This window comes from Larimichthys crocea, chromosome XVIII, assembly GCF_000972845.2.
Source record: "Larimichthys crocea isolate SSNF chromosome XVIII, L_crocea_2.0, whole genome shotgun sequence".
Lineage (NCBI taxonomy): Eukaryota > Metazoa > Chordata > Actinopteri > Sciaenidae > Larimichthys > Larimichthys crocea.
Genome location: NC_040028.1, coordinates 15,252,921 through 15,271,933, shown reverse-complemented (window position 1 = coordinate 15,271,933; position 19,013 = coordinate 15,252,921). Strand labels below are relative to the sequence as shown.

Here is a 19,013-nt window from a genome sequence, read left to right as displayed (position 1 = left end):
CATGATCTAAATCTCCGAGGGAATGTTAAGAGATGCACTAATTCATGTCACACATTGATCTGTGATGTAAGAGAACATAATGAGAACACAGCTCAGAGAACAGAGGAGAGAAATGAGGAGAGCTCCTTTTACACCGTATGATTTTTATGTGCTTGTGTATTAAATTGGTTTGGCACTGCCTTAGATAGAGGGCCTAATTTACTTTTATTGGGGAAACTAATCAAGTTATATCATCCTGTTGGTTTATTGTTTAAGGATAATAATAATAATAATAATCGTGGTCTAACAGCTGAGCGAGGCAAAACATCTTTATTTAAAGGGTCTTCACTGTTACCTGATGACAGATTTCTTATTTAGTGGGTTTTACAGCAGCGTGTGGTTCAGATTATTGGGAGTAATGGCAGTGGTATCTTTTTCTGTCTCTGGTGTTCAGGCACTCTTGGAGGTAGTAAATGACCTGTTTGAGGAGCAGACTGACCTGGAGAAGATTGTCAGGAAGATCATGCACCGTGCCCAGACATTGCTAAAGTGCGAGCGCTGCTCTGTTCAGTTGCTGGAGGACATTGAGTCACCGGTACTTTTTTTTTGTTTCTCTGCTTTGTATGTGTCTGCCTGTACAATTGTGCAGCAGTGGAAAGAAACAAAGTATATTTACTGACGTATTATGCAAGGTACATGTTCTTTACTTCAGTATTTCCAGTTTCCTGCTATTTTACATGACTGCACAACATTTGAGAGAGAAATATTTCAATTTCACCTTCTCACATAGTTTTATTTAAATAACTGAAGCCCAAATCAAATTATCCAATATTTCACAACAAAGCAAAGAGTATAGAACTGTATAGGATGTGTATTTTTTGTGTCTTCTTTCGTTACATATTTATCTTGTGACCCTTTCGAGGGGCCTGACCCTTAGTTTGGAAATCACAGGACTAAACTAGCAGCTTCAACAGGAAAATGCTGCTTACACGGTCGAGAGCACTTTTACTGCAGAACGAGTACTTTTACTTTTTATTCTTTGGGTACATTTTGCTGATGACGCATTTGTAGTGGGATATAAAACACGGGAGCTTTGCATTGTTGTACTGGTACTTGTTCTTAAGTACCCACTGTGTTTGTGCATGTCCTGGATCTTTATCAGTGAATACTGTGTATCTCTGTGCAATTTTCCCCCCCCAAGAGCTTCAGTGACGTCTTACCTTTTGAAATCTTTCAGGTGGTGAAGTTCACCAAGTCTTTTGAGCTACTGTCCCCTAAGTGTAGTGCAGACACTGAAAGCAGGTATGTATGGTGCTTCAACGTTAAAATCCCGCTCCTGAGAAACATAGATTCCCACTTCTAATGCCAGTAACCTTTTTCACTAAAACAGTCATATCTCCACCTTTGTTTGCCTTCGGCACCACGGCACCTGTAACATTCTGCGCAGAGCCTTGTTTGAATCTATAAAGCTTCCATCAAGGACAAAAAAAAAATAAGGGAAGTATAAAAAAAAAATGAATATTCTGTAGTGCTGTGGGAGTAATATGCTGATTCTGGATAGAAGGCATACTGTAGGAGCCCTACTTAATTGGGTTTTGCTGCTTCTTTCCACTGCTAGGCATGGCAGAGTGGTGAAAGAGAGGCTTAATATTGTGTGGGATGTTTATGGATGAAAACCAACGCTGAAAGGGTGACAAACTATCTCTGGAGTCCTGCACATACCATAACTGATACGGTCACTTCAAGGCAGTAGTGATAACCGCAGCAGTGATTAAATAAAAACACAAGAAATACCAATAGTAGGAAATTAGTAGCAATCAAAGAAATGTCGGTCTGCTCGACTGGCCAATTTAGTTTGGGCTAAACACGCTCCCTACTGATCTGTGTTTCTGGGTTCACATATTAAAGAAATTGTCAAATTGTGACTTCGAGGATAAAACTACACATTTCAAAGCGAGCTGAAGTGAAGTACAATATCTCTTTGATGACATGAGTCATCCTAAAGGTTCACATCTGAATAACAAGGGCTGCTGTGCAAGATTTATGTGTGTAATTAAGTGAATAAATTTGGTGTCAAAAGGCGAGCGTACTGTAGGATTTCTAATGTGCCTCACAATCCCCCAGCCGCCCCCATGGGGAGGATAATGTTGAGCGAGTGTACAGTGCTGCTAGTGTGTCTGTGGCAGCTAAATGACAGACAAGAGACAGGGAAGAGACAGAGAGAATGAAGAGAGCGAGAAAGAAAAAGGAGGTAAGGCATCTTTGCCGTCACACCCGTGAGGTTTATTTCCCTGCCGCACTGTGGGGTTTCACATCCACACACAGTCGTATCACCAGATCAAAGGGATTCAAAAGATCCGACATCGGTGTCTCTCCATCTTTATTCGAATTTTTGAAAGACAAAGTGAGCCACGTCGAACATTTACCTCGTTGCCTTTGAAGGTAAAAAAAAAGTCAGCGACAGCCCACCGCAATTAATGTGAATGGGAAGTCTGCGCAGAGATGCAGGTGTTTCTATGGCAGAGTGTGGGGGCGTTTGGCAATAAGGAAGACAATCACACAATTAACTTTTCATTGCTTCATAATCTGCAGGAGAAGCTTACTGATATCTACTGCATGAGAAGTTCATTAAACGCAAGTCAACGTAAAAGAGGAGACCACGAGGAGGAATTAGAAAGGCCTTTTGCAAGCTTGCAGTTCAAGTGTGAAGGAGGATAAAACCTTTTTTTTTTACTAGTTTACGGGGGTGTTTTTTTCCTGAATGAAACCTTTCATAGAGAAACCATTTCTTCCAGTTCTGTTCCTTGTGTCACCTTCCCCTCTTATTTTCTGAACCTAGTTTCAAAGACAGCATGGAGAAATCGTCTTACTCAGACTGGCTCATCAACAACAGTATTGCAGAGCTGGTAGCATCCACAGGACTGCCCGTGAACATCAGCGACGCCTATCAAGATCCTCGCTTCGACGCTGAGGTAAACACACCTTTCAAATCTGACATCATTGTAAAACCGGTGTAAGCACCTGTGAGGATCATCCAGGTCATAGTATTTCTAAAGGACCTCGATCCAAACTAGCCTTACTGTTTGGTGCTGTAGATGTTTTTACCACCGATCCCTCGCTTCCACTGACTAGTGTGGAGTCCCAGGCATTTTAAAGCTCTATGGGATGTTCACACGTTGGTGTCAGACATGAGTCAATAAGGTCACATTGGATTCATTAATGGCTGTGAAACTGCCTGGGGAGCGATGGATGTCACGATGGCATTGTAAGCACACCTTTTGATGAGCAGACGGATGGTTTGAAACAGAAATGAAGGACGAAGTTGACGTAGGAATGTAACGTCCGAGTTCACATTTCTGTCTTGACATTCAATTCAAGATTGAATGTCAAGACAAGATGGTTTCATAACAATTCACACCTTTATTAAATGGACCAGCCATGTGACCTTAAGGACTAATTCACGTGTGAAGATTAAAATAGCCGCCAGTCAATGGAGCTGTTGAGGCGTCTACAAAATATCTTTAAGACCAAACAAGTCCAGTTACCTTTGATTTAGTACTCTTTTTTTTTATATAACCAACATTAAAACATGTTTTATTGGCACCACACGATGAGAAATTACATATAGTCCATTTTCCCATTGTGTCAGCTGTTAATTGATCTCTGTAGGATAAAGGCCCTTTCAAAGCAGCCTCTGCTGATGCTGCACAGACCTAAAACAGCCTACAGCAGCTAGCATAGCAGTCGACTCTGCATCCAGCTGCAAGCAGCAAAAATTGACACGGTCAACCGTAAGCAGCAGTGACAGAAAAATGGAAAATGTGTACTGGGCGTAAATTCATTGAAATGAATAGAGGCGGCAACTTGCGGCTTCTCGCTTTTAAAGGGCCTCGAGACTTCTTACTGTACACTGTATGCTGCAAGTCCTATATTTCCATGGCTTACTTCCATTAGAGGTGAGGCATGTACGCATAGTTAATACACCAGTGGTGAAAATATAATGTAATACTAGAGAGTTGGGTATCGTTTTAAATCTTTCAGTACGGGAGCTATTATTATACTTACAGGTACATTCTTTCAGTATCCTTCTTTTAAGAAGATTAACATATTTAAAAAACTATTTGCAATTGAAAAAAGCAGATTAAAGAACAAGTGAACTAATGTAATTGATTCATTTGCCGGTAATTTTTCTGATGAATCAATTCATTGTTTGGGCCATAAAACGTCAGATCTGGAGGTGATGTTTGTGATATGAGAAAGTTTGGATTGAATGTTTTGAGATTCAATACCCAGTCCTATGAAAACTACAAAAAAAATATTTTATGCAGCTGGATGATGAACCTCATTGTATACTGTATTTACACTCTTATTTTAGGCAGACCAGTTCTCGGACTTCCACATCCGCTCTGTGCTTTGTGTCCCTATATGGAACAGCAATCACCAAATCATTGGTAAGTTGACACACTTGTTTTTTCTCTTGAATGTATTTGATGTATGCAAAACATGAATCATTTTTCAACTTCTGTTAAAAAAAATATGGACAAAAGTATATGGACATATGACTATTATGCTCGTGTGATTGTCTAATTTAAAGACCACAGATATTAATCTGCTACAGTAACAGCGTCCAACCTTTTTGGGATGGCTTTCCACAAGATTTGAGAGCCTGGCTGCAGGGATTTCAGCCACAAAAGCACTAGTGAGGGTTGGGTGATGAAGCCTGCCTTGCATCTGCTGGCTTCCGGTTCAAAGGTGTTAGATGTCCCACAAAACAATCTAAAACATAACTGTATGATGTAGCATTGAGATTTATCTCAACCAAAAGACACAGTGTCCACATACTTTTGGCCATATAGTGTCCATATCTATGATGGAAATGTATATCAGCACTAAAATCACGTAGCACTCACATGTACTCGTTTATGTAGGTCTAAGATCTTTGTGCACAGTATACAGCAGGGGGCTTGTGGAGCATGTGTTCAGCTGAGGCTGCATGTGCGTGATTAGATCCACGCTCCGCACACGGAGGTGGAGTTCCCTCCTTCTGGCTGTGTGCTTTGTGTGTGTTGTGTTGCGCTTTGTGTTGGTGCGTGAACCAGTCCCAGGCCGACACACCGCACTGACACTCTGATAAATCATTGATCTCTCGTCTGGTTCTGGTGTTGGATATTGCAAGGGAGGGGCAATGATGAGCAGCTCCACTTGGTCCACTGAGATCTGACGCAGGAAGTCATTAGTTTTATTTGAGTGCAAAGTGATCAGCATATCTGCCGCAGATGGTTGGTTAAGAGCTGTGTGTGTGTGTGTGTGCTTGTGTGTGATGTCCGCGTGTACTCACGCTTTTATTTGCGTAGGTGTAAGTGCATTTGTCGGGGAGGAGGGGGAGAGGGAAGAAGAACAGAAAGGGTGAGGGGAGAAAGAAATGCAGTGTGTGTGGGTGGCACCTGAGGGTTTTTTTTTTCCGGAGCAGGAGATGAAATTCTCAAGTCAAGGATACGTTTAGTTGGAAAACGAATGTCAGTGTGTCATCTGCCAAGGTTACAGCCAGCTCCTTGAAAATGCAAGCACAAGAAATACTGTTGTGACTCTCTCAATAATGAGGCTTGACGTAAACATCAGATTGCCATCAAAGTTTTTCAAATTCAGTAACCTAAGATTATAAAAAAAGAACATTTCTGGTCTGAATACCCATTTTGTTGGAATTGTTTGAAAAAAAATCGGAGATTGGCAACTCGGAAAGAGACAGGCTACTCTAAAAATCCCATTACGTCGCAAGTAGGTCACTTGCAAATGAATTCATAATTCAACTGATCGCGCTAACAAAGCACAGTTGTACCACAGTGGTTGTGACAGCTCAGTTTCAAGCTCATGTTCACTCAGAGTACAGGACAGGTTAGTGTGGACATTCATGCATGGTGTGGGGTCAGGATTCAGATTTCTCACTTGCTGACTGAGCATCAGACCAGTATTATGATTTTCTTTATTAAATGTTTCATGAAAATGACTTTGAGTTCAGCTTGTTTGGTGTAATTCCTCCTGAGTTAACGTAGAACTGTTTGCAGTTCGGATCATCTGGAGATGTAAAGTAATATCACATTATGGCTTTTGTGTAGTTAAAAACTATGTGGTGGCCACGGGGCTCTTTGGAGTCATTTATTGTGCTCATGTATGGGGGCCACCTATGCTTACAACTCATCACAAATGATATGCTGATGACAGAGGGAGCAATAATAGATCTGAGAAGACATCATCCCCGTATTTTGAATTTAATGACACCATAATGAGCTACAGTACTTATCCTGTTTGACCTCCGTGGATCTCCAGCCATACATTCAAATTAAAATGTCACTTTTGGTGACAGGTTTGTTTGACCTCCTAGAGATAAATAAAAAATGGTGATGCGTCGTGTAATTACTTTTTAGCATAACTTCTCAGTGACAATAAAACTAGCTCTCTATCAATTAAATAGAGAAGACTTTCTCTGTTTTTAATTAGATGATGAAGTCATCTTAACGGGGAATACTGCTGTCAAATAAAAAAAAAGGCTTCAATCCCACCACAACATTGTGGACAATAACCAGATGCCCAGTCAAAGATAACATTAATTGCCAATTTCACCAGTGCTCATTATATAAATGTAACTACAACTGTTTTTATCAAGCCCGCTGAGGTTTTTAATATAGTTTGACACAACAGATATCTGAATGTACCGCTATTTATGTGATAGGAGATTGTGCCTCTGCTTAATTTCCATTAATAATGCATGGTAGTCAATGACACGAAGTGTGTGGGCTTGATCCTCTTTTAATTGGAGGCCTGTTATACGCACTGGAGCCTCGCCACTATCAAGCTTGAAACATTAAGCTCCTATTGTCGGGATCTTTGTGTAACAGGTGTTGCCCAAGTGCTGAACAGGCTCGACGGGAAACCATTTGACGATGCAGACCAACGTCTCTTTGAGGTATATTTCTCTCTCTCTCTCTATATATATATATATATACATTTTGTTTATCACACAGTAGCCTGTGGGTGTGTTGGAAACTGTTGAGTATGTGTGCTTTTGTGTTCTTTTCTTAGGCGTTTGTGATCTTTTGTGGGCTTGGCATCTCTTTTCTTAGGCGTTTGTGATCTTTTGTGGGCTTGGCATCAACAACACCATCATGTACGACCAGGTGAAGAAGTCCTGGGCCAAGCAGTCTGTGGCTTTGGATGTAAGAACACGACATCCCATTCGTTTTGCCGCCTCACATCACAGTTTGAAAAAAAAATAAAAATAAAAAATGCAATTCCATATTCCACGTCGTCTTGAACAATAAATCTTCTCATCCGATTACGTCTGCGAAAACATTACAATGCAAACTGTAACTGCTGCTTCAGAGTGTTGACTTAAGTTGATGCTGCTCCGCTTCTCCTTTATACTTCATTCTCCTTTTGTCACGCCTGTATGCTCATTGTGTTAGCTTTCATGCGCTCCCTCAGATGATTCCCCCCTCCCCATGTGTGCTATCTGTATAATTATATCTTTATTTTTCTTTTCCAGTCAACATATGCTCTGCGCTGAAACATTCACCCAGAAGTCAGTAGAAACAACGGCTGCTGCATGGCTAATATAAAACCTTACTTATACTCTCTCAGGGGTCTTTGTGCTTGGCTCCTTTTTTTAGTCTTTTAGTCATATTTCCACAAGAATGTACGCATGAAAAAAGTGCTGATCTCTCTTTATAGATAACATTCTCACAAAGGTTTTATTGAAAATTAATGAGAGGCAGTGAAAAGCAATCCCTCATCTGCCCTGCAGTATGTAGCCATTCAGCACTACTCAGCCTTTACAGTACGTCCTTAGATTACAATGGGTAGCTTTCAGGTGCATTATAGTAGTTAGCACCACCCTGTTTCAAGGTTGGAGACGCAGAGAACAGAGAGATGGAGCATTTAAAGGAGAGGCACAGAATGAACTAATATGTAGATGCATTGCTTCTGGCAGTACTGAATAAACATGAGCGTTTATGATCAAATAAGCAACTGCAGGTCTGAGCGAGGTATTTCTCTCAGGAAATGAAGGAAACGCGGCGATGGAATCAGGGCTGACATCGCCGCTGTCGTAGACCGTTCTAGAGGCCGGTGTTAACTTCTTTGTCTAGAAGATCTGCTGTAATACGAGCGTGCAGTATTGTCAAGCTGGAGCCACAGTCGTGCTTCTCTTACCTTGCCCTACTGGTTATTTTAATGATTTGAAAAAACACACTGAGCGACACTGTGTCATTATTTTGCAGGTTCTGTCTTACCATGCCACTTGCTCCAAGACTGAAGTTGACAAATTCAAGGTAACAGATATTCACTGTTGTCCTCACTGCATTTGTCTGTCTAGCAGCAAACCCCATTTCCTTCTCACAGGACTTCTTTTCTCTCTGAGCTCAACACAGATATTAACGTCACAACTAACGTGAGACATCACTCTCAGAGCTTTATCTTTTAGAAAAGGTACCACATTGCTAATAAAGAATGAAGCCAGGATAAATCACACGCACAACTTTAAACGCTATTTGTAGGTCCCCCCCCCCACCCACAATTTTATGTTTCTTATCAATGGGATAAAAGTAAAATAAAGCTCGGCTTCCAGTGAAGGAAACGGTGTCCACATCCTTCTAAAAAGAAACAGGTATTGTTCAAAGAAAATAAAAAGAAATACAGCAATATACTGGCACAAATATGGCAGTGGCACCTCTGTAGGGAAGAGAAAAACATTCATAACACTGTCCATACTGCTAAATACATTACGAAATGATAAAGAATTCAAAGCAGCGAGTCAAAAATCATCATCAAACACCTCAGACGTCCTTCCTAAAACATGGATGACGAGCTCCAGTAAAACTAAAACTATATTTGTATAAGCACACCAGACAATATTCAACCAGCATATTGCTGCATTGTTAGTAATTAAGTCCTCATACCTCAATGACAAAATGGGTCCGTTCGTTATTGCGTTCCAGAAGGAGCCGTGTGAATATTTTCTGATCTGATATTTTCGGTGTGGATTACAATTTGTGATTATCAGGTTTGCTCTGGTGGTGCAGGTAATTGCCGTAATATAATTTCATTGTTTTTCTACTTCTGTAGACGCGTGCTTTAATGTCTAGGCTTTATGCCGAGTTCAATTAAGACATATTAGAGAAAATAAAACTATTAAAGGTCCATTATGATTCTGCTAAAACCTTCTCCGTTTAACAAAAGCATGATGGAAGATTTCTCAGATTCCTAAAAATATAAAGGGAAGGTGAAATCTTTGCACACAGGCCATTTAATGAGATCTTTTTCCGAATTAAATGACAATCTCCTCGTTAACTTTAATGGAAAATGAAAAAAAATCTATGGCAACAGACAGGAATTACTCGCTTCCTGTCCCTTCCAGATCCTCCAAAGAACTGCTGCGGCACGCAAAGCATAAATACGGGCCGAGAATTCCCCCATGAAAATAAACTAATTGTGGTATTTGAAATGGATTACTCCAATCAATAGGCAATCATTCCTGATGCATTATTTATAAAGATGAAAAAATGAAAATATCTACATTTTTAATTGGCATTGACATTTCTGAAATATAGATATGACCTATTTTCCTACACTTTCATGTGTAGGATTTTCCCCTGTGGCCACAAAGTAGGAACCCCGCTTTCACAGCGTGCTTGTGTGATCTCTCAGCCGCCACCCCCACCCCCACACCCACATCCAGCTCTCTGTGCTCCTGCATCCTACCCTCCCTCCCCACTTTCTTTCTTTCATAACTGCTCTACATAAGGAACCTTATGGAGTACACTTGACTGGGGATTCCACCGGAGTGCAAATGGCAGCGGCAAACAAACCCGGCTGACATTTCGTAACCCGGGGCTGTGAACTAACAGAGAGGGAGAATACCTGCTGACCTGACAGGCAAACATTTGTGAGGGGAAACGTGGTTCTTAGAGAGAGGGAAAGAGACTGGACTGGACTAACACAGATGGACTGAGATGCAGGTTATAGGAAGCGTGAAACGGTCATAACATAGACGCTGACTAGAGGCCGATAAGAAATATCTGCTCTGCTGTGTGCTCATTAGCCCACACTGAAGACAGCAGACGTGGAAGCTTCAGTATAAATATGGTTAATTGGAATCACGCAAGTTTTTGTTTGAATGGTAATGAAAAAAAAATGAAAAAAAGAAGCAGTTTGTCAATGAGCTCTGAAGGTAAACAACAGTAAAATCCTTCTGTGAAGCTCCCTCATTAATCTTAACCCTCTCCGAATGAGTCCTCAGAGTCTTAATTAGCATGTCTCCATATTTCCATGTATCATCTAAAAATGGCACGGCGTCCTCTGACCCCTCCATCCTCTCCTGCTCTCTGAACTCTTAATGTTTTCTTTCTGCCGCCACGATGAAACAGGCTGCTAACATTCCCCTGGTCTGCGAGCTGGGCATCGATAAGCTCTCCTTTGATGACTTCTCTCTGGACGTCGACGCCATGATAACGGCCGCGCTGAGAATGTTCATGGAGTTGGGAATGGTGCAGAAATTTAAGATCGACTATGAGGTGAGACCCCTCAGACGACTTTGTGTATGTGTTTCTTCACTGAACACTGTTCCTTCCTAATGTGTCCTCATGAAAACTGCTGATCCATGTGCTCATCTCTCTCTCTCTCTCGATCTTCCCCCTCCAGACACTGTGCAGATGGCTGCTGACTGTCAGAAAAAACTACAGGATGGTTCTCTATCACAACTGGAGACATGCCTTCAACGTCTGCCAGTGCATGTTTGCAATGCTAACGGTAACGATCATGCTGTCGATCACCGACTCAGTCGCTGATGTCGAGGAATTGACCGTTTATAGCTGCTGTAATGTTCAGACATTTGGATTCAGTGGGAAGCTCTTAAATCAATGATACCAAATGTCTAGCACATTAGGAGGAGTGCAGCGCTCCTGGAGAGTAACTAAGTACATTTACTCAAGTTCCACAAACAGTTCCACATTTAAACTTTTCTTTTAAATAACTGTTTGAGGCTCAAACTGTTATAATATTTTACAAAAATGAATAGATGTGAGGGAAAACATACAATTTTATATTGCAAACCTTCTTCTTTCCTAACCCACTGATCATCTCATGTCCATAGGTTTGCAGAATCATTACATTTTAGTTAGGATTTTGAATGAAGGACTTACTTACTTATAATCGTAATTCTTCTTCTGTCACTGGAAGTTGAGGTGGTGGGTGGAGCAAACAGACATTGGCATGAAGGTATCACATGATCAGGTGGGTGGGTTTAGCCATTGCCGCTCCACTTTAGGAGACCAGCAGCTGCTCCTGAGTCTACTGAGTAGAATCTAATGGGAGAAGTGAATATGAACATGCATCTTCTAAACATTTTGACACTAAAATGACAATATTCAGTACAGAAAAAAAAAAAGCGCAGGGATTATGTAATTTTTTTGTACTTTAAGGTGCAGGAAAATAATAATACTAATAAAATATCATTGTGTTGTATTAATTAGGGTAAAATCCTTTGTGACTTCTGACTGTTTGAAGTCTACAACCCACAGACATGAGCAGGCACTTCATAGTTTCCCTGCTATTGTTCTGTCAGACCCGTGCTGCAGACTGTTTGCCAGCGACAAAATCAGGAGACGATGAACTCTGTTTGAGTTTGTCTTTGTCTCAGCAGCAACACAACTCTTGCGAGATCTGGCAACACATATATCTCCTCTCTCTGTTGGCGCTGAATCGTTGGTCTGTTTCACCAGAGATGATCTGTAACAACTGAACTAAAACTTAAATAACTTTCTGAACCATCTCTACAATGCAATCTCCTTTTATTAATCTCCACGGCGTTCACGGCTCTTCCTGAACAAGCTTACTTAGGAGACATATGCGTTGTACACCTGCAGGAACATGACTGGACGTTAACTAGTAAGCTGGTTGCCGAACAGCTGATGAATGAACCAGCAGATTGTGAAGCACGAATTAAAAGCAGCTAGTTGAATCTTGAATCCTGAAATTGCTGAGATTCAAGTTGCGCCTCATTGTGCTACAAACTATACAAACAGCCAACATGTTTGTTAGAACAGAGACCTCAAGAGAGTTACTTTATGCTGTTCCAGCGGGCCTTTACTTTAGCAGGTCCTTGGGGATACACACACACACACGGACACACACATATGCTCCTATACAAACACCACAGTGTAGTTCATTTAATCAAGCACAGCATTAATGCATGGTGTCCCATCTGAATTGATCATTGGCAGAGGGAAATGAAATAGTAGTGTGTAAGCTGTTCTGGGCACCTCCACTCTCCTGCCATGTGTTTTAATGAGTGGGCTGAGGGCCGTGCTATCTTTGCCGTTATCCTCACAGTGACCTATAGTGACTCACTCAGCACATGGCCTCCAGAACCCATTCATCCAAGCCATAAAGCTCCCTGTGTGACTCCGTTACTGCAGTCTCACTGGCTATCCAGGGACATGCTGTTTTTTTTAGGAGGATGCTGTGTTTTTTGTTTTATTCAGTCAAGGGTGCGCTTGTTTTCTCACTGGCCTCCTCTCCTTCTGTGCCAATCAGACGGCGGGCTTCCAGGAGACTCTGACAGAGGTGGAGATCTTAGCGCTTATTGTAGGTTGTGTGTGCCATGACTTGGACCACAGGGGCACCAACAACGCTTTCCAGGCGAAGTAAGTGTTTGCGTTTTATATCCCTGTCTCTGCCGTACACACACACACACACATACATACACACACACACACACACACACACACACACATAAACCCCGCTCCCTCCTACACACTGTTTATAGTGTGTTTTTCCCACCTGCAGCAGTCTGCAGTAGTCCAGCCCAGATCAGCAAGAGTCAAGTGGCAAGTTGTATAAGGCTTATATAAGGGTCTGCTTAACGAAGAGACTGTAAACACTGCTGACTCTGAGCACATTTAGATCAGCGGGTACATTAAATTGCTTAAACTTAGTGTTCTGTGGCCTCACAAAGGCTATTATAGTAAACTAGATCTGAAACCAGGATGGAAACTAAGTGAAGGAAAGATGATTTGTTTGTTTACCAGGATGGAAACTAAGTGAAGGAAAGATGATTTGTTTGTTTTTACACAGTAACACTTGCTGCAAACACATGCAAAATACTTTTTTCTGGAATTCAGCCATATAATAACAGGAGAGTGACACATTTTCTTGTTCTGTTTTGGCTCTGTATCCCAGCTCATTCAGTTTGAATACGAATTTCAATAACTACGAGGTTAAAGTGCAGAGTCTGTGCTTATATTTGAGGGCGTTTATGAATATTGCATATGAAAAGCGCAGGGATTATGTAATTTTTTTGTACTTTAAGGTGCAGGAAAATAATAATACTAATAAAATATCATTGTGTTGTATTAATTAGGGTAAAATCCTTTGTGATTTCCGACTGTTTGAAGTCTACAACCCACAGACATGAGCAGGCACTTCATAGTTTCCCTGCTATTGTTCTGTCAGACCCGTGCTGCAGACTGTTTGCCTTCGGTCCACCTCTATGTTTAGGATCATTGCCCAAATTTTTTTATTTATTTATGAAGAGGGCAACGAGTCCTTACAACGCTCACAAGAACATCTGATGTGAACATCCTGAAATACCCTCTATACAGCTAAAAGTCAGCACTTTTACCTCACAGTCATTGTTTCAAATCCAATGTGCTGGAGTACAGAGCTTTAAAATTTACTGTCCTGACCCTGAGCACACTGAAATCACCACATATGTTCATTTTAGCTGTATTTTTACTACCAAAAACTAAAGTTAAAATAAAAACACACACGCCTCACCCTCAGTACACCAAGACATGTTTTTTTTTCTCCACATTAAACGACAATCATATCCCATGTTGAATTTCAGCTGCAGTTTAAGGTTATGGCTCTCCAGCTTCTTTTATCGTTGAGCCATCAGTTGATGACAGAGCGCAGAGTGAGGGAATTACAGACTCAACAGCACACTTTGTTTCTCAGTATGTGTTGAATGCTGATGATGTTATCCCTCTTCTTGATCCCTGTGTGTGTTTGTGTGTGTGTGTGTGTGTGTGTGTGTGTGTGTGTGTGTCAGGACGGGCTCAGCCCTCGCTCTGCTTTATGGGACCTCTGCTACGCTGGAGCACCACCACTTCAACCATGCTGTTATGATCCTGCAGAGCGAGGTGCACTATGTTTCAATATCTGCTGCAATGCAGTTACCATGAAGGTTCTGCTAATGCCTACTGCTGCATGTTGTGTTTGTGCAACACTTTTCAGATGCACATGAGCCGTGGCAAACACCATCTACAACTGAGTTCCTAACTCTTTAACAGCACGCTGTATTTTTAAAGTTGTTTACTCTGCCGTCTGTTGTGCTTTTTATATTTTTATGACCTGGTTTTAAGGGTCATTTATCAAGACAGGCACTCAGTTGCCGGTTTATTAGGTACATGTAGCTAGAACTAATGCAATCTAATACAACAAATGCATCATTGAGAGGTGATTCTGTTATTAAACTTACATTGACAATGAACGGGGTGGACAAAATGACAGAAACAGTACCACAAACTATCATTTTGAATGTGACCTGTGCTTATCCTGCCTTTGTTTTCTCATCATGATAAAAGCTCTTTTATCCTGCAGGGGGGAACATCAAGTTTTGGAAGATTATTTACTTACTTAAATTACTTAAGGGAATATTTCAACATGACGGGAAACACACTGTCGCATAACATTTTACTGCTTTTCCTTCTTTACCAGATTGCAACTGTATGGAGCATTAACGGCAAAATATAAACATAAAACATATGTACAACTTACATTTGTAAGATTATAGCGTTCGCCGCAAACACTGCAGCTCCAGCAACTTTCTCAGCCGCAATTTTCACAACGCCAGTTGGTGCTTTCCCCCAAAATGGCGACCACTGAAGGTGGGAAGTGTCCAGCGATCCACGCTCGTCATAAGTGCACCGTCCGTGTACTCGCAGTACGCTGCGTTTCGACTGTGTGAAAGCACTTAGATACTGAAAATAACAAGTGTAAGTGTGGAAGTAAGCAAACTGAGACACATGAAATGACTTCCTTGGAGTTACAGTTTGCTGCTGGTTCATATTTAACAGGCAAATATCAGAGCTGTGTTTCTCTTTTTAAACTATCAATATCTATAATGTAGAAATATTCCTTCGAAATACCTTTTACTTTCCCTTTGTTGTGCACCGCTGAGCCTGAAGGCAGCCATGTGATGTGGCGCCTCAACGTCTGTGCTGTATGTGAGCGAGTAAACAAATAGCTCGTGCTTCCTTCAAATCAATGTAATTAAAGAGGCGATAGATTTGGTGGTAATTGGTTGAGAGAGACATTTCACCAGGTGACTGGGTTTGCATGGAGTTATAATTAAAGACGTTTGGAGGGAGCAGCTGAGACGAGGCTTAGTAGGGTATGTTCCAGTGGCTTCATTATCACGGTGCTGACAACACAGTAAGCTGACAAATGTTTGCTTGGAATATCATAATGGTTTCTGTTGATACTGGGGTTGAACTACCGCTGTCCTATTAGCATATAAATGAATAGTGTGGCTAATTCAAGTAGAAGAGAAAGCTCACGATTCAAATCCGCCCAGCCACGCACATTTAAAATGTAAACTTTTAAACGTCACTCGCTCCCCTTTGTACTGCTCCGTTTCCTCTCATCATTCTCACTTCCTATTTTTCCTCGCCTTCCCTCCTTCATCCGCTCCAATTGTGACAGAACGAGAGAAGTCCTTTTGTGTTTCTGCCGTCACGTAGTTTAATATTTCATGGGAACACATGAGCTCATGAAGGTGCACCGTGACGATCTTTAGACTTCTCGGCGTTCAAAAAAGGAAAAAAAGAGTGGTCGTCCAGTCTTGAAGAGCTCTGCTAATTTGGCATCATCACCTCTCATCCTGCTGTTTCCATGTTATCACCTCTACATCTTCTATTTTCTCCACAGACAGACCTCTCCATCCTTTCAATCCGTCCTCTAGAGGAGGGTGCCTAAGTGGTGGATGAATGTATAATACATGATGGGGAGAGGCCTGTTTTAACGATAGAGAGCCTCAAGTGAGAGATGTTGCTTACTTATTAAGCGCTGCTGGCGTCCGTCCTCCTCTTCACGGATTCATTCAGTTTATTATTACACGTTTGCACCAGATTTTGGACACGTCATTGTCATTTTGCCTCGTCCCTAACAGGTGTAGTGTTGTGCTTGTATGAAGCTGGTAAACTTGGGATTAACAACTTATTTTTAACCTCTTAAGCCTCTTTTTTTATGCCTCTGCTCGGAAATGACATACCCAAAATGAATAGTAGTATATTCTGCGATTACAAGGTCTATTTGAATAATTTTTGGTGTCATAATAAAGGGAACACTCGTGACATTTGTTCAGACGTGTAAGTATTAGTGTGTATTTCACTGGCCCAGAATAAATTAAGATGGCACACAGCATAAATGAAAGATTTTGTTTCCACCTAATAAAAAAATCACACTTTTACAACAAGTATCTCTTTGAAATGATGCAGTTGCAGCTCTAAATCTAAATAAAAACTTTGCAACATATGTGGACATTATCTCTGCCAGGTTTGAGTCTTATAAAGTGAGGCAGAACAAAATTACAGAGGTTTTAGTACAGACTATATTTAGGCGGAATCTCCAAAATGGCCATTTGGGCATATTTGGCACAGGTTAATTTCCCTATCCCCTAATTTACTTTCTAATCTGACTGAATTACTATTTTAATCTTTTTGACTATTTACTGAAAAGATTAGACTTAAATCAACCTTTCACAACATTCATCAACAGCAACAACAAATCTTTCAGCATTTTCTAAACTATATATCTGTCAGTCCCAGATTTCTGTCACTGCATTATTTGATTCTTATTTGATATACATCAAATAATAATAATCACCAAATAATCTCCAACTGTAAATATGCACACATTTATCAAAAATATGTACCAGAGAGAGAATATTTTAAGGTTGCACAATGAATTTCTTAACAGATTCAACACCAGCCTCTCGTGTATTGTTGCATCAGCATTATTGTCAGCAGTCAAGCTCTTATTAAAAGTTTTTTTTTTTTTGTCTGTAATAATAACTGATGTAACAAGCAATGCAGACTGTTAAATATAATGCATAACTCGTCTTTTATCTGAAGCTCTTTGTGTGACAAGTGTCTAGTGACTCTTCATCGTGTTATCTCTGTGTGTGTCTCCACAGGGTCACAATATCTTCTCCAACCTCTCGTCCACAGAGTACAGCGACCTCATGCAGCTGCTGAAACAGTCCATTCTGGCCACAGACCTCACACTTTACTTTGAGTATGTTCTGCTAAACACACACACACACACGCTGCTTATTAAACTGTTAAATCTCCTGTTAGTGAGACGTCCACAGAGCTTGCCTGACTCCAGTGGCTCCATCTAATTTACAATGAAGCACACAGAGTCTGTACTCTGTTCACTGAAAGCTTTTTTTTGTGAGGTAATACCGCCCCCTTGTGGATTGCCTGTCAGTTACAGATGTCTTGTTTCTCCTTACAGGAACAGAAACATGTTCTTTGAGCTGGTCAGCAATGGCGAGTACAACTGGAATGTGAAGGCTCACAGAGACATGTGCAGGTAACGCCATGCACACAGAGACGTGGTGTGTCGTTGTCTCTGTGAAACTCATAAAGCACTACGTGACATAAATCTGTCTGATTCCTCTCAGATCCATGATGATGACAGCGTGTGATCTCGGTGCGGTCACTAAACCCTGGGAAATATCACGCAAAGTGAGAAATACTGTTTTATATATATGAAATAATGTATTTATAAACCAGTAATCTAGTCTAGAGTCCAAACAACTGATCGATCAATTGATAATCTGTCAACAGAAGAATAATTAGAGAGTATTTTTTATAATCGATTAAGCGTTTAAAGGTCCAGTGTGTCAGATTCTATTTATATAAATGGAATATAATGTGAATAAACTGTGTTCACCTGAAAATAAGAATTGTTGTTGTTGCGGGTCCTCTTCCACAGAGTCCGCCATGTTTCTACAGTAGCCCACAGTGGACAAACTAAACGTAAGGCATTTTTAGGGCTTTATATACGTTTCGCAGCCTCCGTAGTTTCTTCTTCATCCTAGGAAGAAGGTGGTGAGATGAGGGGGTTGCAATGTGGAGCTACGCTGCTAGATAAATCCTAAACACTGGACCTTTAAGTCATTTTTTAAAGCAAACAATGACAAAAATGTCAAATATTTAAGGAATTTGCTGCTTTTCCTTGTCTTACATTTTTGTAGGCAGATTATCTTCACTTTTGGGCTTTGGGACATTTCCACAGTTTCCTCTTTTTATAGACAATTAATTGATCGATAACCATCACAAACTATTATTATTATTATTATTACTATTATTATTATTATTATAAAAAAGACACACACACACACACACACACACACACACACACACACACACACACACACACACACACACACACACACGCTGCTTATTAAACTGTTAAATCTCCGTTTAGTGAGACGTCCACAGAGCTTGCCTGACTCCAGTGGCTCCAACTAATTTACATGAAGCACACAGAGTCTGTACTCTGTTCACTGAAAGCTTTTTTTTGTGAGGTAATACCGCCCCCTTGTGGATTGCCTGTCAGTTACAGATGTCTTGTTTCTCCTTACAGGAACAGAAACATGTTCTTTGAGCTGGTCAGCAATGGCGAGTACAACTGGAATGTGAAGGCTCACAGAGACATGTGCAGGTAACGCCATGCACCAAGAGACGTGGTGTGTCGTTGTCTCGGGAAACTCATAAAGCACTACGTGACATAAATCTGTCTGATCCCTCTCAGATCCATGATGATGACAGCGTGTGATCTCGGTGCGGTCACTAAACCCTTGGGAAATATCACGCAAAGTGAGAATACTGTTTATATATATGAAATAATGTATTTATAAACCAGTAACTAATCTAGAGTCCAAACAATTGATAATCGGTCAACAGAAGAAG

The 19,013-nt window shown here is 40.9% G+C and overlaps 1 protein-coding gene across 2 annotated transcripts in view; it reads left to right on the top strand.

The window, feature by feature from the left end:
• The window catches only part of pde11a (phosphodiesterase 11a), a 36,016-nt gene that overhangs the window by 11,112 nt on the left and 5,891 nt on the right, over positions 1–19,013 (top strand). For both annotated transcript variants that reach the window (XM_027291008.1, XM_027291009.1), the window contains exons 4-17: positions 434–574; positions 1,217–1,281; positions 2,819–2,951; positions 4,355–4,430; positions 6,873–6,940; positions 7,098–7,190; positions 8,253–8,303; positions 10,398–10,544; positions 10,672–10,779; positions 12,565–12,674; positions 14,081–14,171; positions 17,228–17,328; positions 17,551–17,628; positions 17,720–17,783. In XM_027291008.1, the coding sequence (XP_027146809.1) occupies positions 434–574; positions 1,217–1,281; positions 2,819–2,951; positions 4,355–4,430; positions 6,873–6,940; positions 7,098–7,190; positions 8,253–8,303; positions 10,398–10,544; positions 10,672–10,779; positions 12,565–12,674; positions 14,081–14,171; positions 17,228–17,328; positions 17,551–17,628; positions 17,720–17,783 (1,326 nt within the window). The remainder of the gene's footprint in view (positions 1–433; positions 575–1,216; positions 1,282–2,818; positions 2,952–4,354; positions 4,431–6,872; positions 6,941–7,097; positions 7,191–8,252; positions 8,304–10,397; positions 10,545–10,671; positions 10,780–12,564; positions 12,675–14,080; positions 14,172–17,227; positions 17,329–17,550; positions 17,629–17,719; positions 17,784–19,013) is intronic.